General features: G+C 35.7%; 1 protein-coding gene across 4 annotated transcripts; it reads right to left on the bottom strand.

The window, feature by feature from the left end:
- Positions 1-646: 646 nt before the first annotated feature.
- LOC149157961 (uncharacterized) lies at positions 647-12,545 on the bottom strand. Of its 4 annotated transcripts, none has more exons than XM_089437685.1 (5): positions 12,207-12,545; positions 1,641-1,765; positions 1,363-1,449; positions 1,177-1,269; positions 647-994 (listed from the first exon to the last, which is right to left on the bottom strand). In XM_089437685.1, exons 2-5 carry the CDS (start codon positions 1,686-1,688, stop codon positions 764-766), a joined length of 459 nt encoding a protein of 152 aa, XP_089293811.1. In that variant the 5' UTR covers positions 1,689-1,765; positions 12,207-12,545; the 3' UTR covers positions 647-763. The 4 variants fall into 4 exon arrangements, 2 of the variants coding, with proteins under 2 accessions (XP_089293811.1, XP_089293812.1); XR_016262017.1 differs by having other exon boundaries at positions 662-1,004; positions 1,616-1,765; XM_089437686.1 differs by having other exon boundaries at positions 668-1,004; positions 12,207-12,538.
- Positions 12,546-20,594: the final 8,049 nt, after the last annotated feature.

Here is a 20,594-nt window from a genome sequence, read left to right as displayed (position 1 = left end):
GCACCCAAGTTTGCATCCCAAATTTACACCATTATTTGCATCATCATTTGGCATATTAATTTGTAACGTTTTTTGCTTCTTTTTAACGCTCAACTTTGCATCTTATTTTACATCTAGTTGTTGTCTTTTTTTGCATCTAATTTGGTGCCCATTTATGTGTCCTTGTTTTTGCCCAATTTGATATCCTTTTGTATGCCATGTTTTGTTCCCTTCTTTGTGTCAACTATTGCACAATTTTTCACTTCTAATTTAAAACACTTTGTATGTCAATTGTTTGCATTTTGTATTAATTCCTAGTTTAACATCCAATTTTACTTTCAATTTTGCATCCATGGTTACATCCGCATTTGACTTCTTATATAGAGTATATTTTTCTTTACATATATGACCCCCTTTATAGATTCATAGTGAAATATATGATAGTTTCTAAATATCATTAAAGCAGATATCACAATTCAAAATCATTTGTAAAGAAATTTAAGAGAAATTGACAACATCCATCCAAAAAAATAACAATGTGTCATTAACAATTTTCAAAACATATATAAAATAGCAACATAATACTAATAAAATCAGTATTATTTTTAATCAAAACAAGTAAAATTCAAATATGATTAACAAATCAAAATATTTCATGAATATCGTTATTCTACGATAAATTAACAACATACATAAATCAAACTCATTGTATGATTACAAAATCAAAATGTCTCATTGATATAGGGTAAATTCACAACACCCATCTAAACATAACAATGTCATTCTACACAATAATTTCTTCATAAAAAAACAATGCATGTGCATGCCTAGCTTCCACCACCAAGATCATCCTCATGATCATCTTGACCATCCTCATTACTCTGATCCACATCATCACCAACACCGCAACTATCATCATCATCTCCTCCTTCACCACCATCATCCTCATCCTCATCCTCATCATCTCCTGATATATGTTGAACATAATTTGGATCATCGTCTTGGCAATCATTACCTATAGCATTCTGACAAAAAAAATCAATATTACATGTTAGTATTAATTACATAACACAACACATGTTTTTGTTATACAATGTTAACCATAAAATGAGGTAAGATATAATATCTAATAGTACTAGAAAATAAAATGAAAATATGGTTTAAAAGTATATTGGAAATCCAACTAAGATTACATACCATAGAGTCCATCCAAACAACAAATTCAACCCATCTCTTTTGCTGCAGCACCTCCTTTTCCAAATGATCTGGAGGTCTTCCATATTTTAGTTCCTATCAATCAGTAAATAGGGAGAAATTAGATAACAATGACTTTCTTCTAGTACAAAATTTATTAAAAAAATATCACATGTTTAATATACTTACAAAGGTTGTTATCAGTGCTTTTAAACCTTTCTGGCCACTACGATGAGTGACTTTTGTCTTGGTTAACCTCGCCTTGGATGCCTTGTCCTTAAACATAAACCAATTCAATTTATTTTCACACAAATACATGTCTAAGATACTTATAAGTATTAATACATTCTAAATAATGTTTAATGAAAAATTCAATACCTGAATTTTTATTTCATATATCTTATTTATAACATTTTAATGATTACAATAATACTCTTGTTACCAGATATTGTCAGAAGAAATCTTACAAGACTGCTACCTAAGAACATTGGACAGTTGAATGCATTAGTTAACATGTTTGAAGAATTCTATCTTCAAATCTAGATCCATCTCATGTGATTCCCGTATGTGGTATAAATTGTCTTGAAGGTACCTGCATCATTCGACACAAAGCTATTCAGCACAATCGTTAACAAAAAACATCACAACTGCACAATATGAACGGTGCATCAAAATTGGCATTCACACGTCTAAGGTCTTTTTGGCATATCTAGTGTGGGTATAAAAGGTTTCCATTAAATCTCGTAAGCCTTTTTAACTATTATAAATAAACCACTAAAGTAAAACAAACAAATCAGTTATAAGAACTGAAAAGAAAGCTTGAAAACAGATTAACATTTTCTAAAACGCAAACACTAGAACACACTTCAAAATACTTTTCCTAAAATACTTCTTCAACCTGGCATCAAATTTGAAGGGCATGGTCATATTTCAATATGAAGTCATACTATATTTTCAACCCTTCTATGTTGGCAAGTTAAAACTAATGTTCCACCAAGACTCCGGGATAGGGAGATGCATGTCTGGGGTGATGCACAGGGGGGGCGTGTGAGAGTACCCTCAAATTTTAGGTAAAATTAGGGGGCAGGGGGATATGGCGGTATATAATTTTTTTAATATATATATATATATATATATATATATATATATATATATATATATATATATATATATATATATATATATATTTTCAATAATGAAAGCATAAATACATTGATCCGTACATGATTGAATTAAATAATGAAATACACTGATCCATACTCATCATTCATACTAATACATACATCATTCATTCATACACCACGAGATTCAATAATGAACTAGATTGACCCATATTCATCATTCATTATTCAACATTCTAGAATCTAAATTGATTTAAAAATTAAATTCATCATTCATCATTCTAGATTCTAAATTGATTTAAAATTTAAATTCGTGATTCTAGAATCTAATTAGTACTAACCAAAATAGACTATAGTAGATACTTAAGCCTGAAGATTGGAATAGTAAATTGATATAACTCAAACTCAAAAAAAGTAAAGAGTGAAAGTCAAAGAATCAGTCTAAGGTCATCCATATCTAAAGTCAAGACTCGAAAGTTAAAACTGACGATTAAAAATGGCCAATGAGCATTTTAGGAGTGCCATGGAGGAGGAGGTGCAAGAGCTAACTGGTAAGTCAAATAGTGCTGCGCAGCAAGCTGAGTAGACATAAGCTTGGTAACTCGAATGAGTGAGTTAGAGATTGCAAATTAGTTTAGGTTTTGATATTTGTTATGTGTTGTTCTTTTTAATTTTAATTTTTTTTTATGGTTGTTTTATAATTTTTTTTAATTTCTATATTACAACAGTTACTAGAAAAAAAATTAAGCAGAACATGGCCCCCCTCAAAAGGGGTGCTTTTGGGCTTGGTGCTCTTGATTAAATGGTAGTTCCAAACCCTTATATATAATAGAGCCCAATGGAAACATCGCAATTCGCTCATTCCTGAAATCCTAAAAATTGTTATGTCTGATGCATTTTGAGTGGAATCTGAAATTTACTTTCTCCATATGAAATAAAATGAGGTCAGAACCACTCTCAAACATCCTAAGTCAATTAATAGGGCCCTAGGGTTGAATGTTGAGCTTTCCCACTCATAAATTATTGTTTCAAGCAAAATTAAGGGGGAGCACCTAGCCCTTTTTTAGGGGAGCTGCCCAGAAGCACCCCTTTTGGGGAAACACATCCCCACAGTAGGGAAACGTTTCCCCCTGCGTCTCCCTGTGTCTCCCTAAAAGGGGGCGTGGGGAAACATGTCCCTGAGCATCTTCCCATCCTAGGTGTGTGGGAAGCGTGGATACGTGCACCCCACCATAGGGGACACATCCTCATGGAACACTGGTTAAAATAAACTATTGTTTTCTTACAAAAGCAAAAAATGGATCAAAATTTTAACTATTTCGTATTTTATGTTTAGCACAATTGCAAGTCGTGTGGTAGTACTAAAATAGGATAGATAAACAACAGTGTTTTTTATAATCACTACATAGTCAAATTCCTATCAATCTTATGTGGAAATGATGTAGCTTGAAGTATCTAAATGTAGTACCAAAGTAGAATTGATACCAATAACCAAACAAGGCAGTGACAGCACAAACAAAATTTGTTGTAGCATCAAACTACAAAACTATATTATCTAAATTTTTTCCTGGTAGCACTCCCATTTCCGTAAAATGTTTTTAATTCCAATGAACAAAGACTTGCCTGACTCGATAACGAAATTGTGTTCCTTTGACATCAAGGATTTAGAAAAGAATTTAAAAAGAACCAATCATAGTAGAAGGATCATTACAGGATCTAAATACTAAAAAATAATCACCATAAAAGAACACTAAACATTAAAAGTTAAAACTAAAGATTGGAGTATCTAAAGAACAGAACCTAATTATTGACAAAAACTAGACATTAAATGAAGGATCGTGGGATCTATGACCCAGTGCCGATAAGAATACAAAATCAACTTCTGCATTCCCCTCATGACCCATCTGGATATGGACTTAAGGAGACCAGAACCAATCTTAATAGATTAATTACAGGATGTAACTACACAAGCCTAGTACTCCATGAGTCTATCCCCCATCTGCTTATACTAGATATAAACAACACGTTTGTAGAAAGTTAGAAAAATACATTGTACAATCAGGTTGAACTCAATACAGATTCAATTGGACCTACAACACATTCCAGCCACAAAGCTGGAAAGAGCACAATAAAAATAAAAGCAAACATTGAATCTTATCATTGTTGTGGATTTTGTCCTTAGAATGACATGAGACATTCCAAATATGATGCCCAATCTGATATGTTGGCTCTTCTAGCATGGATGCAAAGAGAAAGCAATTACAGTACTTGATCTGTTTTTTATAATATAAGACTATATTTTGCTAAGAAAACAAAGGTATACAAAAAAGCCCACATGCATTACATATCGAATATCATTCCTTCGGGAAAGCCCTAAAAGCCAAGTGTATGTGGAGACTAATATCAAAAGAGGACCTGTGGAATCAGATTCACATTCAGAGATATATTGAGCCCAATTCAGCAGAAGACTGGATTGAAAACCCAAACAAGTCAATCAACAATGCATCCATATTATTGAAAGTACTGACTATAACATTCCCTTTAATAGGCAGATTGCTGGCATGGAAGGTTTGCAATGAGGCTAAGGCGAAGATCAGTATAGACCCATGGATAAGCAGTGGAGCTGAGTACAAGCTGCCAGAAGCAGTGATAAACTCTCTTCAATCTAGACCAGGCAGCTGGACCAGGAAACTCCTCCATTTGCCAGCAGGATTGGAATAGCGCTGAATAGAGAGACGACTCAAAGGCCAAGAAAATATTCAATCAAAAGGATTTATAAACAAATCAAAAGTGTGCCATGCCTATATAAAAGACTCTGATGATGAACATGTCTGGTCTAAAATCCAGCCTTGGGGATTTACACTCCAAAGTTAGGATAAGAATCGTGTACCCTGGACAGACCAGAATGCACACTCTCATGGTGGAAGCGCATCTGGATAAGAACCTTTCAAAAGTTCATTATTTACATGCAGTTGGCAATCTTAAATAGAGCACCCACATAGGAAGTTCTTAAGAGAAGAAATGGATCAAGTCCAAGCAAATGTATCATGTGTAAAAGAGTTGAAAAGAACATAGACCACTTACTGATATTCTGTCCTTAATAAAGGAAATCTGGATGGTTTGACAAGGATAAAGGACTGTGGACAAGGAGGTTATGCTGAAGAGTGCTCTAGAAAGTGGTAGCAAAACTCAGTCCTCAAAGGCCTTCCTCTAATAGTATCATGGGGAATATCTAGAAAGATAGAAATGTTGAAATCTTTGAAGACAGGTATATAACTCTTTCAATGTGCCTTCCAAGGTCAGTCAATCTTCTCAAACTTCAAAGCTTTTTCATCAACCCCAACACAGAAAAAGTTGATTCGTGCTCCTATGGACAAATCTGGAACATGGGGATTACTTTGATGGAGCTAGTCAAGGTACCCCCCAAAAAAGGGAAGCCATACGTGTTCTCTATCTCAATAACTCTCACTGTATCAGATTTAAAACAGATTTAGGTGAGGATCAAATAACTACACCGAGCTTATTTCCCTAACAATACTCTAAAAGCTAGCAGCCCACAGTGGCATTTAAAAAAATACCAGTGTTTGTTGGCTCATTGTTGTTAGATAGTGTACCCCAGATCATCTTCTACTAGGTTGGAGCACACATGGCAGATCTGGGCACCTTATATTACAGCAGCATTACACAAATCCATGCAGCATTAAATTCCAAACAGCATAATGATCTGTTGGTGAGAATGCAGCAATAAATAGACAGTAGGAGCACATCACAAATTTTACTATTCCAGCAATAAGGGCACACACATGCATGTATGGACCAGCCATAAAAAGAATAAGATAATTTTATCATTATACTTCAGGTTAAAGATAAAGTGCTAAAGTTAGATGAGTCAGTTCTGTTTTATTTTTCAGTCTTTCTGAATTCATTTTTTATCAGTTAGATAGAGCACAGATCCAGAGATCTAAGTAATATATCTATTTTTATAAACCCTAGGTGTCACTTATAAGAAAGAGTGAGAGTATGGATCTGTAATAGGGTTAGTTTCAGTTCTTACACAAAATCCTTTCTAGCAGATTTTTATTCAGCAGTATTGGAATAGCAGTAACAGGTGTTTTTGACATTGATCTGTGTGTTCCAATGTATGTATTCCAACTGTGTTTGTAGATTTTAGTGAGATTCAGATTGCAGTTTTGATTAGCCTTTAAATTTAGACAGTGTTAGTTTCCACTAGAAGAAGAATCTGTTTACAATGAGTTAGACAAAAATTCATAATGGTATCATAGAAAGGTTTGTTGAAACATTCTAAAAATCCTTGAATAGATAGTAGGACTGCTACCTATGAAAGGGAGCTGTCAGGAGGCTGCAGGGATTGGATGCTATGATCCATGCTTGAGAAAAGCACAGTGAAGTTTCAAGTTGTCGGGTTCTTTGTTAGGCTGCTGATCTGTCTTAACTTTCGTTTAGGTGATATTCCAATGCAGTAGTATGGCTACAGTCAATCTCAAATACATGGACAGATTGGAAGGTCCCTCTTAACTTCATCCCAGGGAAGTCTCAGGTAACCAGCCTGCATCCATCTTAACTACAGATCTTCCAAGCATTTGGCGGGATCAAATTTCTTTTCACTCTAAAAGAGGTTTGCACCTCAATAGATTTGATCCCTCTCGACACTCGATAGATCTGGAGTTAAGATGGATCTAGAGTGAGAAATTATTCTTACATAAGAATACCATTAGCAAAACCATGGGTTGTCAAAACCACCAACAATAAATTGACTATTTTACCTCAAGTTTATTTTAATTATTAATTTTATTTTTTTTTTAATTTTATTTCATTTCCATTTTATGCAATTTGACTGAGTCAAAATGTTTACATATCAAGACACGACATTACAACATCTCTTCCATACCAGGCTGGTGAGCGCCTCTAGGCACAAAGATATTGTTGGAGTAGGATTTGTCTAACTTCATTGAGAAACTGGTTGTAGAGCCTCCCAAACCTGTGTAATTAGTAAATCATAAAAAGAAGATGGCCAAGGTCAAGTGAGTCATACTTGAATCTATGAAGGATCATTAGATCCCTCACATCACCAAAAAGACCACAATAAAGTACATGTTTGATTCTCTAGTCACTCTATCAGAGTGAGAAAAACAAACAAAAGACATTGCTAAGAAATAAGCTTAATCCCTGCAAATGAGTAAAAGGATATTGTAGTTTCCTACTTAATGAAGATTATTGATCTCCATGATCAGCTTGCAGCAATTGAGAGGAGGTGAAGGGTGAAAAGCTAGTACTCATTGCATTAAATAGGTCCTGTTCTTTTTGGAAAATTTTTGGCTATGACATCTAGGCCAAAAAAAAGTTAAAACTTCCCATTTTGAAGAGGCTACGGAATGACTTCAACTAGAAGGAGTAGAATGTTGTCCCCATTAGTAAGACGAAGAAGGGCAACAAGAAAAGAGGAACTAAGAAGGGTAGATAGACAATAAAAATGGGTAGCTTACCCAAATAGCCAGAATTTTCTCCTCTTCGTGTTATCATGTGCATGACCACTTTGGTTTGAATGTAAAACTGCCTATCCCAATACTCTTCCTCATTCTTATTTCTATGCTGCTTGATATGAAAAACCCTTTTGCTATGAACCGAGATGAGACATTGATGCTTACCTCTTCTTCACATAGACTTCTGCCCATAGAGCTGAACTGAAAACCAACATCAGCGCACCATCGGCCCCAGCACTCCATCTACCAAGGCTGGCATCATACCTGCAGCACCAAATCAGAGTTCATATAAAGGGTTTAACAAATTGTTGTAGAAAAAATAAAAATTGTTACCTAACGTAACCTATAGGTAAAAAATATATTGGCTATATGTATGAACAGAAAAACACAGGAGACCGCATGCTATATGTCCCTGCAGGGACATAATAATACACTAGAAACTTTATATATATTTGTCTACTCATAAAAAGAAACCTTCAGTCATTGCCAATCTAATAATACAAATGAAACCTTTTTTATTAACAAAAATCCCTTAAGTAATAATTGAACAGATTGGTTGAACCTCTGCCTCCTTTGACACAATCTTCCATGATGAATCTACTCCCCTCATCTTATAAAGCATTTAACCACACCTGCACTCCAGATTATCACTATTGTTGGAAGTGGAACAATCCTGTATTTCACATCAAATGAAAATTTAAGGTCTAGATAAAGCCTAGACTCTGCCAGCATTTTAGTTCAGAAAAGAATCAGGGCAGCTGCAATATAAATAAATTACAAATGGTCATTATAAGAGGTCCAGCTGGATTAAATCAAATACTTACCATTTATCCAAGCTAACTTGATCCATATTGTTCCTGGGAAAAACATTGATCCGTATTGGGCACTACATAGGATTTACCACGATACATCTCACAGTCAAAAAGGGAAGAAAGAGAAGCCAGGTTCTTGTAACCAGGGAAGGAAGGACTTGAGCCACATCAAGTGCTTCAAGTGTCAAATGTTTGGGCACTTCGCTTCCAATGTCATCAAAAGAAGGGGAAGGGAAAGCAACTTGTAAAGAGTACAAAAGCATCAGCTCAAGTGGATGAGCTTTCATCCAATCTCGAGATACACTTCTCAATGGTCTCATGCCTATCATCTGACATCATGTCTGATGTGGACTGGTATGTGGACAGTGGAGCCTGCAAACATACAACCTCTAACAAGAGTACCTTTAGTAGAACTTGGTGATGATGCCACATATCCAATTGCAAGAGTGGGATCCATCAAGTGATATCCTTAAGCTTACTAAGTTAATGATGTTTTGTATGTACCTAGCTTAACTAAAAATCTCTTTCCAATTTCAGTGATGATAGATCCTACATATATGGCTAACTTTGAAGATCAACAAGTCCTCATCCTAAATTGCAAGGGAATCCTATAAGAACTTTAGGGTATGATAGTGACAACATGTGTGAGCTTTGACAAAAGAGACTAGGTCACTTGCACTAGTGAATGTTGCCAATCTTGAAAAACATGGTGTGGGCATTGCCAATCTTCAAGGCTGAGAAGAAAGGAGTGTGCAAAGGTTGTGCACTTGGCCAGCATGTAAAGGATGTTTTCCTGGCAGTAAACATAGGTCAAGAGGGGTTTCTGACCTAATCAACTCAAATGTATGTGGGCCCATCTCTTCAACTTCCTTATCAAGTAACATTTACTATGAATATTTTATTGATGATTCTTCTAGGAAGTCCTAGACTTAATTCACAAAAACCAAAGGAGTTTGATACCTTTTGCATGAAATCAAGAATCAAGAAAATGTTGATAGTTCCCTACAACCCTCAGTAGTTTGGGGCCTTGATTCATGATCTAGTTCTGCTCATGTGTCTCTGTGTATAAACATGTCTCATCATTGTCTATATTTTGAATAGGTATCCTCACAGAATTTTGAAGGATAAGACTGGAGGAATTCAGAAGCCTCAAGTAACACATCTTTGAGTTTTTCAGTTGTCCTATCTACATTCATATTCCAGATGGGAAAAGGACCAAGTTGGAACCTTCTAGTTTGAAGGGCATTTTTGTAGGTTAGAGTGAAACCTCAAAAGCTTATAGAATATACATTCCATCTCAACATAAAGTAGTTGTGAGCAAAGATACCAAGTTTGAATAAAATGCATGGTCCTCTAAGTCTCAAGAACCTCCAATAGTGACCATGGAGGCAGAAGAGCTTGGTATCCCAAAAACAGATCTGCAGAAATAAAAAAGATCATGAAACGCATACTTAGATCAGCAAGCTTTTGGAAGTGCAAGGGGTGCCTCTTTACCTTCAAGTTCAGCTAGAAAGCCTAGATGGCTAATCTAGACATTAAAAGAGGCAACAGAGTAAGTTGGTGCTCCAACTACTTCCCTTCAAATAAGCCACCCTCCTAAAAAGTTCCCTAGTTATGTTGCACTGATATCTTTCATTATTGAAACAAAACCTTCTAGTAACGGCAGTAAGGAAGCAAGTACTGCAAAATGCCATGATGGAGGAATACATCTCCTCCTAAAGAATGATGGGTAGGAGATAGTGCCTAGACTAGTGGAGAAGTCAGTATTTGACTCTAGTTTTTCTTACAACAATCATGCATGGTTAAGCATGCACCAGATAGCAGCATATAAAACTGCAAAGCTTGGTTTGTGGCTGGACGGTTCTCCCATTAAAAAGGAGTTGACTATGAGGAGACTTTTGCTCTTGTTACTAAATATACCTCTATCAGATTTACTATGTCTTTCACAACAATCTTCCATTGGATTTTATATCAAATTTATGTAAAGACAACATTTCTTAATAGGTTGATTAAGGAGTTATATGAATAAACCAACCAAGAGGCTTTTAGGTGAATAGGCTTGAGACCCATGTTTACAAGTTGAAGTAGGCCCTTTATGAGTTGAAACAGGCACCATTTGCATGGCACTCCAAGATCGATGAGTAACTTTCAGATTTGGGTTTCACTGAGACAGATGCAGACTCTAATTTTTACAATTTGGTAGATCATTCTAATCTGCTTGTTTTAGTCCCATATGTAGACAATCTTACACTCACAGGAAGTTAAAAGGAATCCACAAACTGGTGCAGGGCAAAATTGGCAAGAGAATTTGTCATGACTTGAAGCACTACTTGCTAGCTCTAGGGGTGTAGCAAAGTGCAGGTGAAGTGTTCCTTGGACAGAAAAAGTATGTAATTGAAATTCTTAGAAGATTTCAAATGATGGACTGCAAACCCATGGCTACTCCAGTGTATGCAATTGAAATTCTGATGAGATTTCAAATGATGTAGTGCAAACCCATGGCTACTCCCCTGTGGTAGTAAATCCATTGTACTTAGCTGATTCTAATTCAGATTTGATGAACATCTGTATACAGGGAATTGATAGGTTTCCTCATGTACTTAGTTAACACAAGGCCTAACATTTGTTTTGCAGTCAACACTTTCAGTACATGGTGCAGCCTAGGCAAGTTCATCAGGTTGCCACAAAACACAAGTTCTAATACTTGGAAGGGGGCAGTGCATTTTGCACTGAGATATGTTAGTGATGCAGCTTTTTATTCAATGATAATGGAATAGCATTAACAGGGGTTCTCGATAGTGATCTACATGTTCTGTGCATGTTTTCTAACTGTGTCCGTTTATAGGCTCAAACGACATTCAGATTACAGTTTTGATTAGCCTTTAAATTCAGACTGTGCTACTTTCCTGTAGGAGAAGAATCTGTTAAACAAGTGTTACTAAATTCATCAGTTGTTAGTAATTAATTGGATGAATGGCAGTAGTAGAAGATGAAATCAAACGCTCTGTCCATTTTTATTTCAGAGTGCTTTGAACATGTCTACAAAGAATTAAATGGTGAAGCAGACACCTTGAGGAAGGAAGGACTACAGTTGGCTGAGGGTTCAAGGTTATGAAGTGAAATCAAGGATTGTCATATCTTACACGAACATTTTTCTGCATCCTCGAATGGGGATTCTTATGACAGTCAGTATTCTGAAGATGATCCAAGTGCCTCAAAAGAAGAATTCTGAATTTTAGAGAAGTTACAGGACCCTTCAATCAATATCAATGCCTTCTTCAGGCTTAGCAAAGAATGTATATTTTCGTTCTGATATTTCTCGAAGCTTAAAGCATTTACAGAATCTATCTCTTTATACTCGGATGAAATAAAAGATTAGAAAAATTGAGGGAAAATATATCAATATCAATCGATATGTAAGCCAATAAATGCGCCAAAAAAAACACAGATTGAAAAAATATGCCTGTTGTGAGTCTGTGAAAGCAAATATAAGCAGCACCTCTTCTGGAAAATGTGAAGCGGAAATACAAAACAAAAAAGACATCGTGATAAGAGAATATGGGTTGAGAGGGACAAAAGAAATCAAGGCTTAGACTCACCTCTATCCAATTGCATATGAGGATCTGAACCAGCCGCATCGGTTATCCAAAAATGCACCTTTGTCCGTGCACCGATCAAGTCAATCCGCCGCCTGGAAAGAAAAATAGCACAATGCAAATATTTGCAAATGCGTCTACCTGAAAAGGGGGCGCGGCGTAAGAGGCCCTCCTGAAACCCCTCGGAGAAGGATATATCTGCGGACCTGAAACCCTACATCCGATATAACAACCCATTTTAAGATATAAATGTTTTAAAAAGTTAAAGAGCATTGTCGCCGACCCTGAAACCCTACATCGTATATAGAACTAGCATTTGCACAAACCGGTGCAACGTCATAGAAGTAGTGGGATATGGAAGTAGGTTTGTGCAACGTCATAGAAGTAGTGGGATATGGAAGTAAGTAAAAGTAATACTTTAGTAAAATGTTAAATATGTGTTGTATGAATTAATAATTTTATTATATAATTAATAAAAGAATTAATAGAGAAGGGTTATTATTTTAAAATTTAGGATATAATTAAAAAAAAAAAAAAAAAATGAGAGGAAATATTAGTTTTAAGATAAAAAAAAAATTAATTAAAAAGAGCGATAAATTTTAGGTTTAATTCTAAAGCCTCAATGCGAAAGGATTATATTAGAACATCCTAAAAAGTCTTTTAAGAAAAATGGCGATTAAAACCTTTTCCAAATAAATTTTAAAGGTTTAAAGCATAAATATAATAAAAGCCGACATATATATGTAAATAGTAATAAAGAGGTCGACCCCATAAAACTGCCACGTTGCATATTGGGATCTCGCGAGTGGCGTTTTTGTTTTATTGTCCATGACCAAACTTCCGAAGCCTCTAACTTGCGACTTTATTTACACCATATCCATTCAATTTAATTATTTACACCATAACCATTGCAACTTTTAATGTCCATGACCAGACACACGTCTTTAAAACTTGTGATATGAAAGGCGTGACATGGCAACTGTGATATTATATTAAGGTGTGCTATGATGGAGCAGTCGAGTCTGCAACACGTATTGCAATCGGAGGTTTCAAAGTGACAAGGCTTCAAAAGTTGAGATATGGCGGATGCGATATTAATGGCCAAATGTGGAGAATTAATGGTTTTCGATAGAATAAACGCATTCATTATTACTAACAGTTTCTTGAGATTTCGCTCATAAAAGTCTTGGATTATTATGTAATCGGTTATTTGCTAAGTTATTCGCTCTGAATGTTAGTTACTCTCACCCTTGTGTTTCTCTTGACAAGTCAGTCCCAACAAGCATAATTCAACAAAAATGTCTTGGTCGACCAAACCCATGAAGAAACCTGTTGTTCAACAACAATCAGTTGCTCTTCCCCTGAGTTTGCAGAATTGCTTGCATTATTTACCGATACCACATGCACCTCAAACACCGGAACATCTACCTGGGAGGCCACATATCAACTTTTCGAAGATGAAGAGCCGAGAGTCACAGAAAGAGTAGTCATAGCCGAAGATTCATACCCGGTTTCTGATACTACATATAGTGATCTGGCCAATTCATTCCTCCACAGAATTGTTGCTCAGCTGAACATCCTTCCTTACATGGATATGATCACATGTGTTGTTGACCATCTAAACATCGCTGACAGAAACTTTATGACCAAGAGGAACACAATCATCGGCTCTTTCACCAAAAAAGATTCGACTCGAATGTACCAGTTGTCGGCAGCTCAGAAGAAATATGATAATGACTTCATTGAGAAATTCATGAAGGAAAATCAGGATCAATCTGAAGTCATCAAAGGATGGAGAAGAGATGCCAGCAAGCACAAGCGAGAAAATAAGGGTATGCATTCTATAGCTTCTCTTGTCGGTCCATATTGTTATGTTGCCACTATGATATGTAGATTATTTGGTTATGTCAATACCCAAAAGTTTTCAGACCAGTGGGTACCCTTGATTGATGCAGCTATGTTATGGACTGGGGGACTGTTCTATCTAATAATTTAAGTATCCAAATCCTAGATTATAGGAAGAACTGTAGTTTTTTTATTCTAGAAAACATTGTTCCCCCATTTTACATGAGTTCCTATGTAATGGATGTTATTTTATTTACTTCTGATTTCCCATGCATGGGATGTAAATGGACCATACAGGACCCTATGTCTATCCACATTTATCATAGTATTCTCCGGGAGTCAAAATATAGGAAAAAGAGCATCATTCCTTTGTTAATTCTCATACAGAATACAAATTAGATGCATGGTGTGAAGGAAAATGAAATTTACAGGTTTGTGGTTGAAATTTATTGGTGTATCTATACGTGTATCTATAAGTTGTATTTTCATAGTCCAGGGGTTGGGAATACACAATTCCCATCCACTTGAGCTCAATTTTATCTCGCAAAACTTCATTGGGATCTACCTAAACACATATGCAAACATAGGTGAAAATGCCTTTCAAAAGTCTTTCCCTGTCTACTTTGACAAATCTTCCAATAAAATTGCCCACTTTTTCTAAGAGATCTAGATGGGTAAAGTGAATGGGAAAACTGGGAATCTTACCCATACTAGAGTAGTCATCGGCAACATAGTGAGAGGATTGAAGTTGGGAAACCATGGCTTCACTAGAAGACCAACTCATCCCCAAAACCATGGACCTTGGTCAAGGATTTTTTTCTTATCCTCAAGACATTTGAAGATCACCACAAAAAAACATGGTTCTACATCCACCCAAACCGGCGTTCATCCAATCCTATCATAATCGAACAGAAAAACTCTACTTTTTCAATAGAAAATGGGGAATAAAAGTATCACCCAAGGATAATGACCATCGCATCAAGCGCTCAATCATAAGGGAGGAGCAATAATTTGGCAATCACACGTCCTTGATTTCTGTTGATTTAACTCTGAACACTCACGTAATATTCTCTTGCTTGGCGAATTAAACACCACTGCATGGAATGGACGAGGATTGAGCCGAACCCTGGATGAAGCCCACTTCATTCTCATCTAAACACAAAACTATATATACGTCAAAGCTATTACAATAGATTTTGACTGTCAACACCTCGAGGTTCTGTTTATATGTGGCTACCTTTTATGGTTACTATTGAATGTGTGATTGGCAATAGTAATGGCAACTTAGGGCTGCCAAATTTCCTTCGATTCCCTCACTACATCCTAACGCAAATAGTTGTTCAATGCCTTGGTTGTCTTTCAAAACTGGTAGGCAGCGTCTTCTTTGATATTTCTTGATGGTTTTAATTCCACTACAATCACAACTTTCATTTACATAAACTTCGTGTTTTCGCACGAGCGACGATTGTTCCAAGGTGAAATGTCACTTGGATGGTTTCAATGTTGTTGACCCATCATAACTAACTAACGGATATGCCCATTACAATTTTATACCACCCCATTATCAATATCAATTATGCATGGGAACCAATTAAAGCAACTTTTCACATTAATTTTATATGAGCCTGAGAACATGTGTTAACAAGCAGCCCATAAAGCCTCATTTTGAATGCCATAGTCACTTAGAAGGAATTCCTCTTGTAGTAGCATCCTCCCTACTAAACTTTGCTAGTGCTAACATTAGAACCACCATTACAACAAGATATCTTTCTAGTGTTGACAACACCATTATAGTAAGATACCTCAAGAGAGACAGAAAATTTAAAAAGTATGATAGTAATACGTATCCAGAAGATGGTATTGAAACTAGTAATTGTTCACGAATCCATAAGATTGTAAGGTCATTCTCATTATCATAATCATTGTCATCATCATCACCATCATCCTTGTCATTGTTATTGCCATCATTACATTATCATCATAATCACCATTCATGCCATCATCATCATCATTATGGACATTGTTTGCAATTGTTCATAATTGTAGATGTTGTAAGAAATATCATCAACCCAAAAAATGTGATCAGTGCTAGAAAAGGGTTGTTTAGGACACATTGATATACGTAAGAGAAATAACAACTCTATTTTTGACAGATGATTGATGATGATCATCATCACCACCATTATCATCGTCATTGTCATTTTTATCATCCCCATCATCATCATTAATGTAATTTCTATCGACATTGTTGTAATCATGCATCATCATCATTCATGCCATTATTGTTTTTGATGATGACCTAGATGAAAATGATGATCATGACACCAAAGATAATGCTTATGATTATGACAATGACAACATCTAAAATTGGGAAGATTCGCCAACGTCATTAGCATCGTCATCATCATAATCATTGCCATCATCATCATTGTCATTGTAACCACTATCGTCTTTATCATCATAATCACAATTCATGTCATCGCCATCATCTTCATTTTCATCATTGTCAATATTATTGACATTGTCATCAATTGTTCATAATTGTCAATGCCATAAGGAATATCATCAATGCAGAAAATATGATGAGTGTTGGAAAAGGGATGCAAAAGCGAACATAGAAATGGGGGCAACAATAGAAGTAAAATTGGATGAAAAGTGGATACAACATAAGTAGATGCACAACAACATGAAAAACCTGACACAAAAGTGGATGCAAAAGTAGATGCAGTTGTCAATGCAAACGTGGATGCAAACATGAAGGCAAAAGTGGAAGCAAACATGGGTCCAATGGTAGGTGTAAAACTTGGCACAAATTGTGGTGAAACAAATGTGGATGCAACAACGGAAACAAAAGTATATGCAAAAATGGATGAAACAAAAGTGGATGCAATAGGGGATGCAAACGTGGAAGCAAATGTGGTTGCAATGGTAGGCGCAAGATATGGTGCAACAAAAGTGGATGTAACAATAGACAAAAAATATGCAAAATAAGATGCAAAAATGGATGTAAAAGTGGAAGCAAACATTGATGCAACAGGCAAAACAAAATTGGATGCAAAAAATGGATATAATGTAAGTAGATGCAAAAGTAGATACAAAACGAGATGCAAAACCCAATGCATAAACCTGACATAAAAGTGGATGCAAAAATAGATGCAATATTTGATGCAAAATAGGATGTGAACATGGATGCAAAATTGGAAGCAAACGTGGATACAACAGTGAGTGCAAAACATGGTGCAAATTGTGGCATAACAAAAGTGGATGTAATGATAGATGCAAAAAAAGAATCAAAGTATGATGCAAATGAAGATGTAAAAAGGGATGCAAAAAGTGAAATTTAAAATGGGTGCAACAGTGGATGCAAAATTGCATGCAAAAGTGGATGCAATAGAAGTCGATGCAAAAGTAGATGCAAAACGAGACACAAAACCCGATGCAAATCCCGGCCCAAAATTGGATACAAAAATGGATGCAAAAATAGATGTAGTAGTTGATGAAAACCTAGACGCAAATGAGGATGCAAACGTGGATGCAAAATTATAATCAAAAGTGGGTGCAAAAGGAGGTGCCAAACTAGGCGCTAATTGTGGCACAAAAATATTAGATGCAATAGTGGGTACAATAATAGATGCAAAAGAGGATGTAAATATGGATGCCAAACAAGAGGGAAAAGTGGATGCAACAAAAGTAGATGCAACATTTTATGCAAAACTAGACACAAAACACGATGTAAAACTTGGCGCAAAAGGGATGCACAAATGGATGAAAAAATGGATGCAAAAAATGATTTAAAAAAGGATGCAAAAAAGGATGCAAAGTCGATGCAAAAGTTGATGCAAATGTAGGTGCAAAAAGTGGATGCAAATGAGGATGCAAAAGTATGTCAAACAAAAATAGGTGCCAAACTTGATGCAAAACCTGGAACAAAACCTGGTGTAAAGGATGGCACAAAACTTGGCATAAAATTTGGTGCAAAACGTGGTGCAAAACCTATTGCAATACCTGGTGCTAAACTTGGTGTAAGATTTGGTGCAAAACTTGATGCAAATTTTGTGTCAAGTTTTGCACCATATTTGATAAATGGATGCAAATAGCACCAAAAATGGGCTCTAGATGCAAAAAAAGAAGTAAAAAGGGACGCTAATCGCTGGTTTTGTTGTAGTGAAAATTTTAACGCAGAAGTGCTAGGGTAGCTAGGATAGACAGAGTCGTTCGGTTACAAACATGCCCATGCATTTGGTGTGGCTCTCTAGTTTTGCAATTGAAGTTCTGTAAAGCTATCACAGGTGATAGCCATTACCATCAAAAGAGAAAGGTCACTTTGGGAGGAAGAGCTTTAGGATCCTAATGCTGGACCTAGTCTCCCAAAGAGTTCACATACACTTAAAAATGTACAAATCTTCCACATCGTGGCAGAAAGTATCTTGAACAACTGGTTGACACTTTATCTTGAGAAGAGGTTGAGTTGAATGAGCCTCTTCGACAACTATGTTTATTAGGATTTTTTTGTTGATTGTGGAAATCCTGTATCTTCATATGATATAGGTATTTCCTCTGTTCACCATGGCTGAGTTTGGCAATGTGAAAAATGAGGCAAAGATGCGAGGCCAAATTTCCATAGTGTGTTTATTTTCTGTACATTGGTGCCAAGTTCCATCCTGTGACGCTGTCCTGTATGCATAAATATGCATTTGTTCCTCTACAACTCCAAAATTAATAGATGAAACTAATAAAGGATTCCCGAGTTGAACAGTTGTGTTGTATTCTACGTAAAGCCTAACCCTCTTTGTGAGGAGGGGGGACTAATTAGTGCTTTCAACCTATTGTATTTTTCTTTAACAATTTCATATTGCCACTTAGCAAGAGTTGTTAGATTGAGTTACGCTGGGCAGACATTTATAAATTGTACTTCCAATTTTTATATGCAAAGGCATCGGTCTTAGTAGTAAAACCTGGAATTGATCAGGGCAGCGGTATTGATAGTGGTGCTGGAATTTTTATGGTTGTTGTTGGTAATAGGTGAATTCACAAGTATATTTAAAATCAATTACACGTTTACAAGATTTAAAGTCAATATTTATCAAGGCATTATATCTCATCATCATCTCACAAATGAGAATTTGGACAAAAAATAATCCATGACACCCCAGTTGACTGATAGTAAAACGAAAACTAGAATTAACATCAGTGTTCTAAGCATCTAGATTTTATCTTGAAATCACGATTTTTTGGCCTAGCTGATGTTTTCGGATTTTTACAGATATTTTGATGGTATCTTGATTTTACCGATGTTTGTCCATTTTTACCTGATATTTTTCCGATTTTTAGGATTTTTTGGTGTTCCCCACCCTTACTAATTTTATCCCATGTCTATGTTAGCAACCATAATTAACCTGAATAGAGTGAAAATATATATCCTTATTTACTTACTATAGCTTAATTACCTACCATATTCTGTTAGACTTATTGTTACCATGGAATTATATTATAGAAGGCATCCTTGCATCTTTATGAGTATTTCAAAGCGTTAAACTAAACAATGGCATTTTTCTGTTGCCGTTAAAGATTATAAAGTTTGGAAATGAATTGAAGATAGGGTGTAGCTAAATCTTTGTTGTTAATTGGGTTTAGCTAGGGTTGGAATTATATTATAGATGCTTTTTTTTATGAGTATTTCAAAGATTTAAATTTAGCAATGGGATTTTTCCGTTTCATTTAAAGATTATAAAGATTGGAAATTAATTCAAAGGGTGTAATTAAATTTTTGTTGTGAATTGGGTTTTAGTTAAGATAGATCGACGAAATGTTGTTGTTTTCTCTATTTCAGTTTTATCTCTTTATGTGTCATGTTGAGTTCATATTTGTTACGATGGAATTATACTAGCAATTGCATCACATGTGGCAAAGGAAACATTGTAAGGCAGTAGCGTAGGAAAGAGTAGCTTAGAAAAATGAACTTAAATTTTTATGTAATTTTGTTTCTTTATTGGTGTTTCAAAAAAACTTTGAAATCTAAACTTTTCATATTTGAGCTACAAAAGTTAGGAAGGATAGGTGTTTGAAGAATCCCATCAATATCTGCTTTTTTAGAAGTATGTTCATTGATAATGTGTGCTTCTTTGAATGTCTCTAATATGTATTTGTCGACTGCAGAAACGAAGTCTTTCTTCTTGTGTTTACGTCTACATTTTGATAGACTCTCAGTTGAGCAAAGTTACTCAAAGAGAAGCAGAACAATTCCTGGGGGAAATGGGGTGCACACAAGGGAAAAGGAAAGGAGCACATTTGCCATTAGTTTATGTTAGGACTTTAAATTAATTCCACTTGATGTGTCAGGGGTTTACTGGAGAAGCTTCCCAGCTAGATGAATTAGAGGACATTCAGATGAAGAAAACAATGAGGATAAGGAAGTCGATGGTGAAGATGACAACGCAGATGAAGAATATTTAAAGCCAAGAAAGTCAAATCAACTTGCATCTAAGAAAGGAAGCATTGTACAAAGAATTGGACCTGTTGGAGAGCATTTTGTTGGCTGCAAGCAAC

The sequence above is a fragment of the Pinus tabuliformis genome, chromosome 5_2 (assembly GCF_031772625.1).
Source record: "Pinus tabuliformis cultivar Carrire ecotype Pingquan chromosome 5_2, CPIR1, whole genome shotgun sequence".
NCBI classification, from domain to species: domain Eukaryota; kingdom Viridiplantae; phylum Streptophyta; class Pinopsida; order Pinales; family Pinaceae; genus Pinus; species Pinus tabuliformis.
This window is presented reverse-complemented; position numbering and strand designations above follow the sequence as displayed.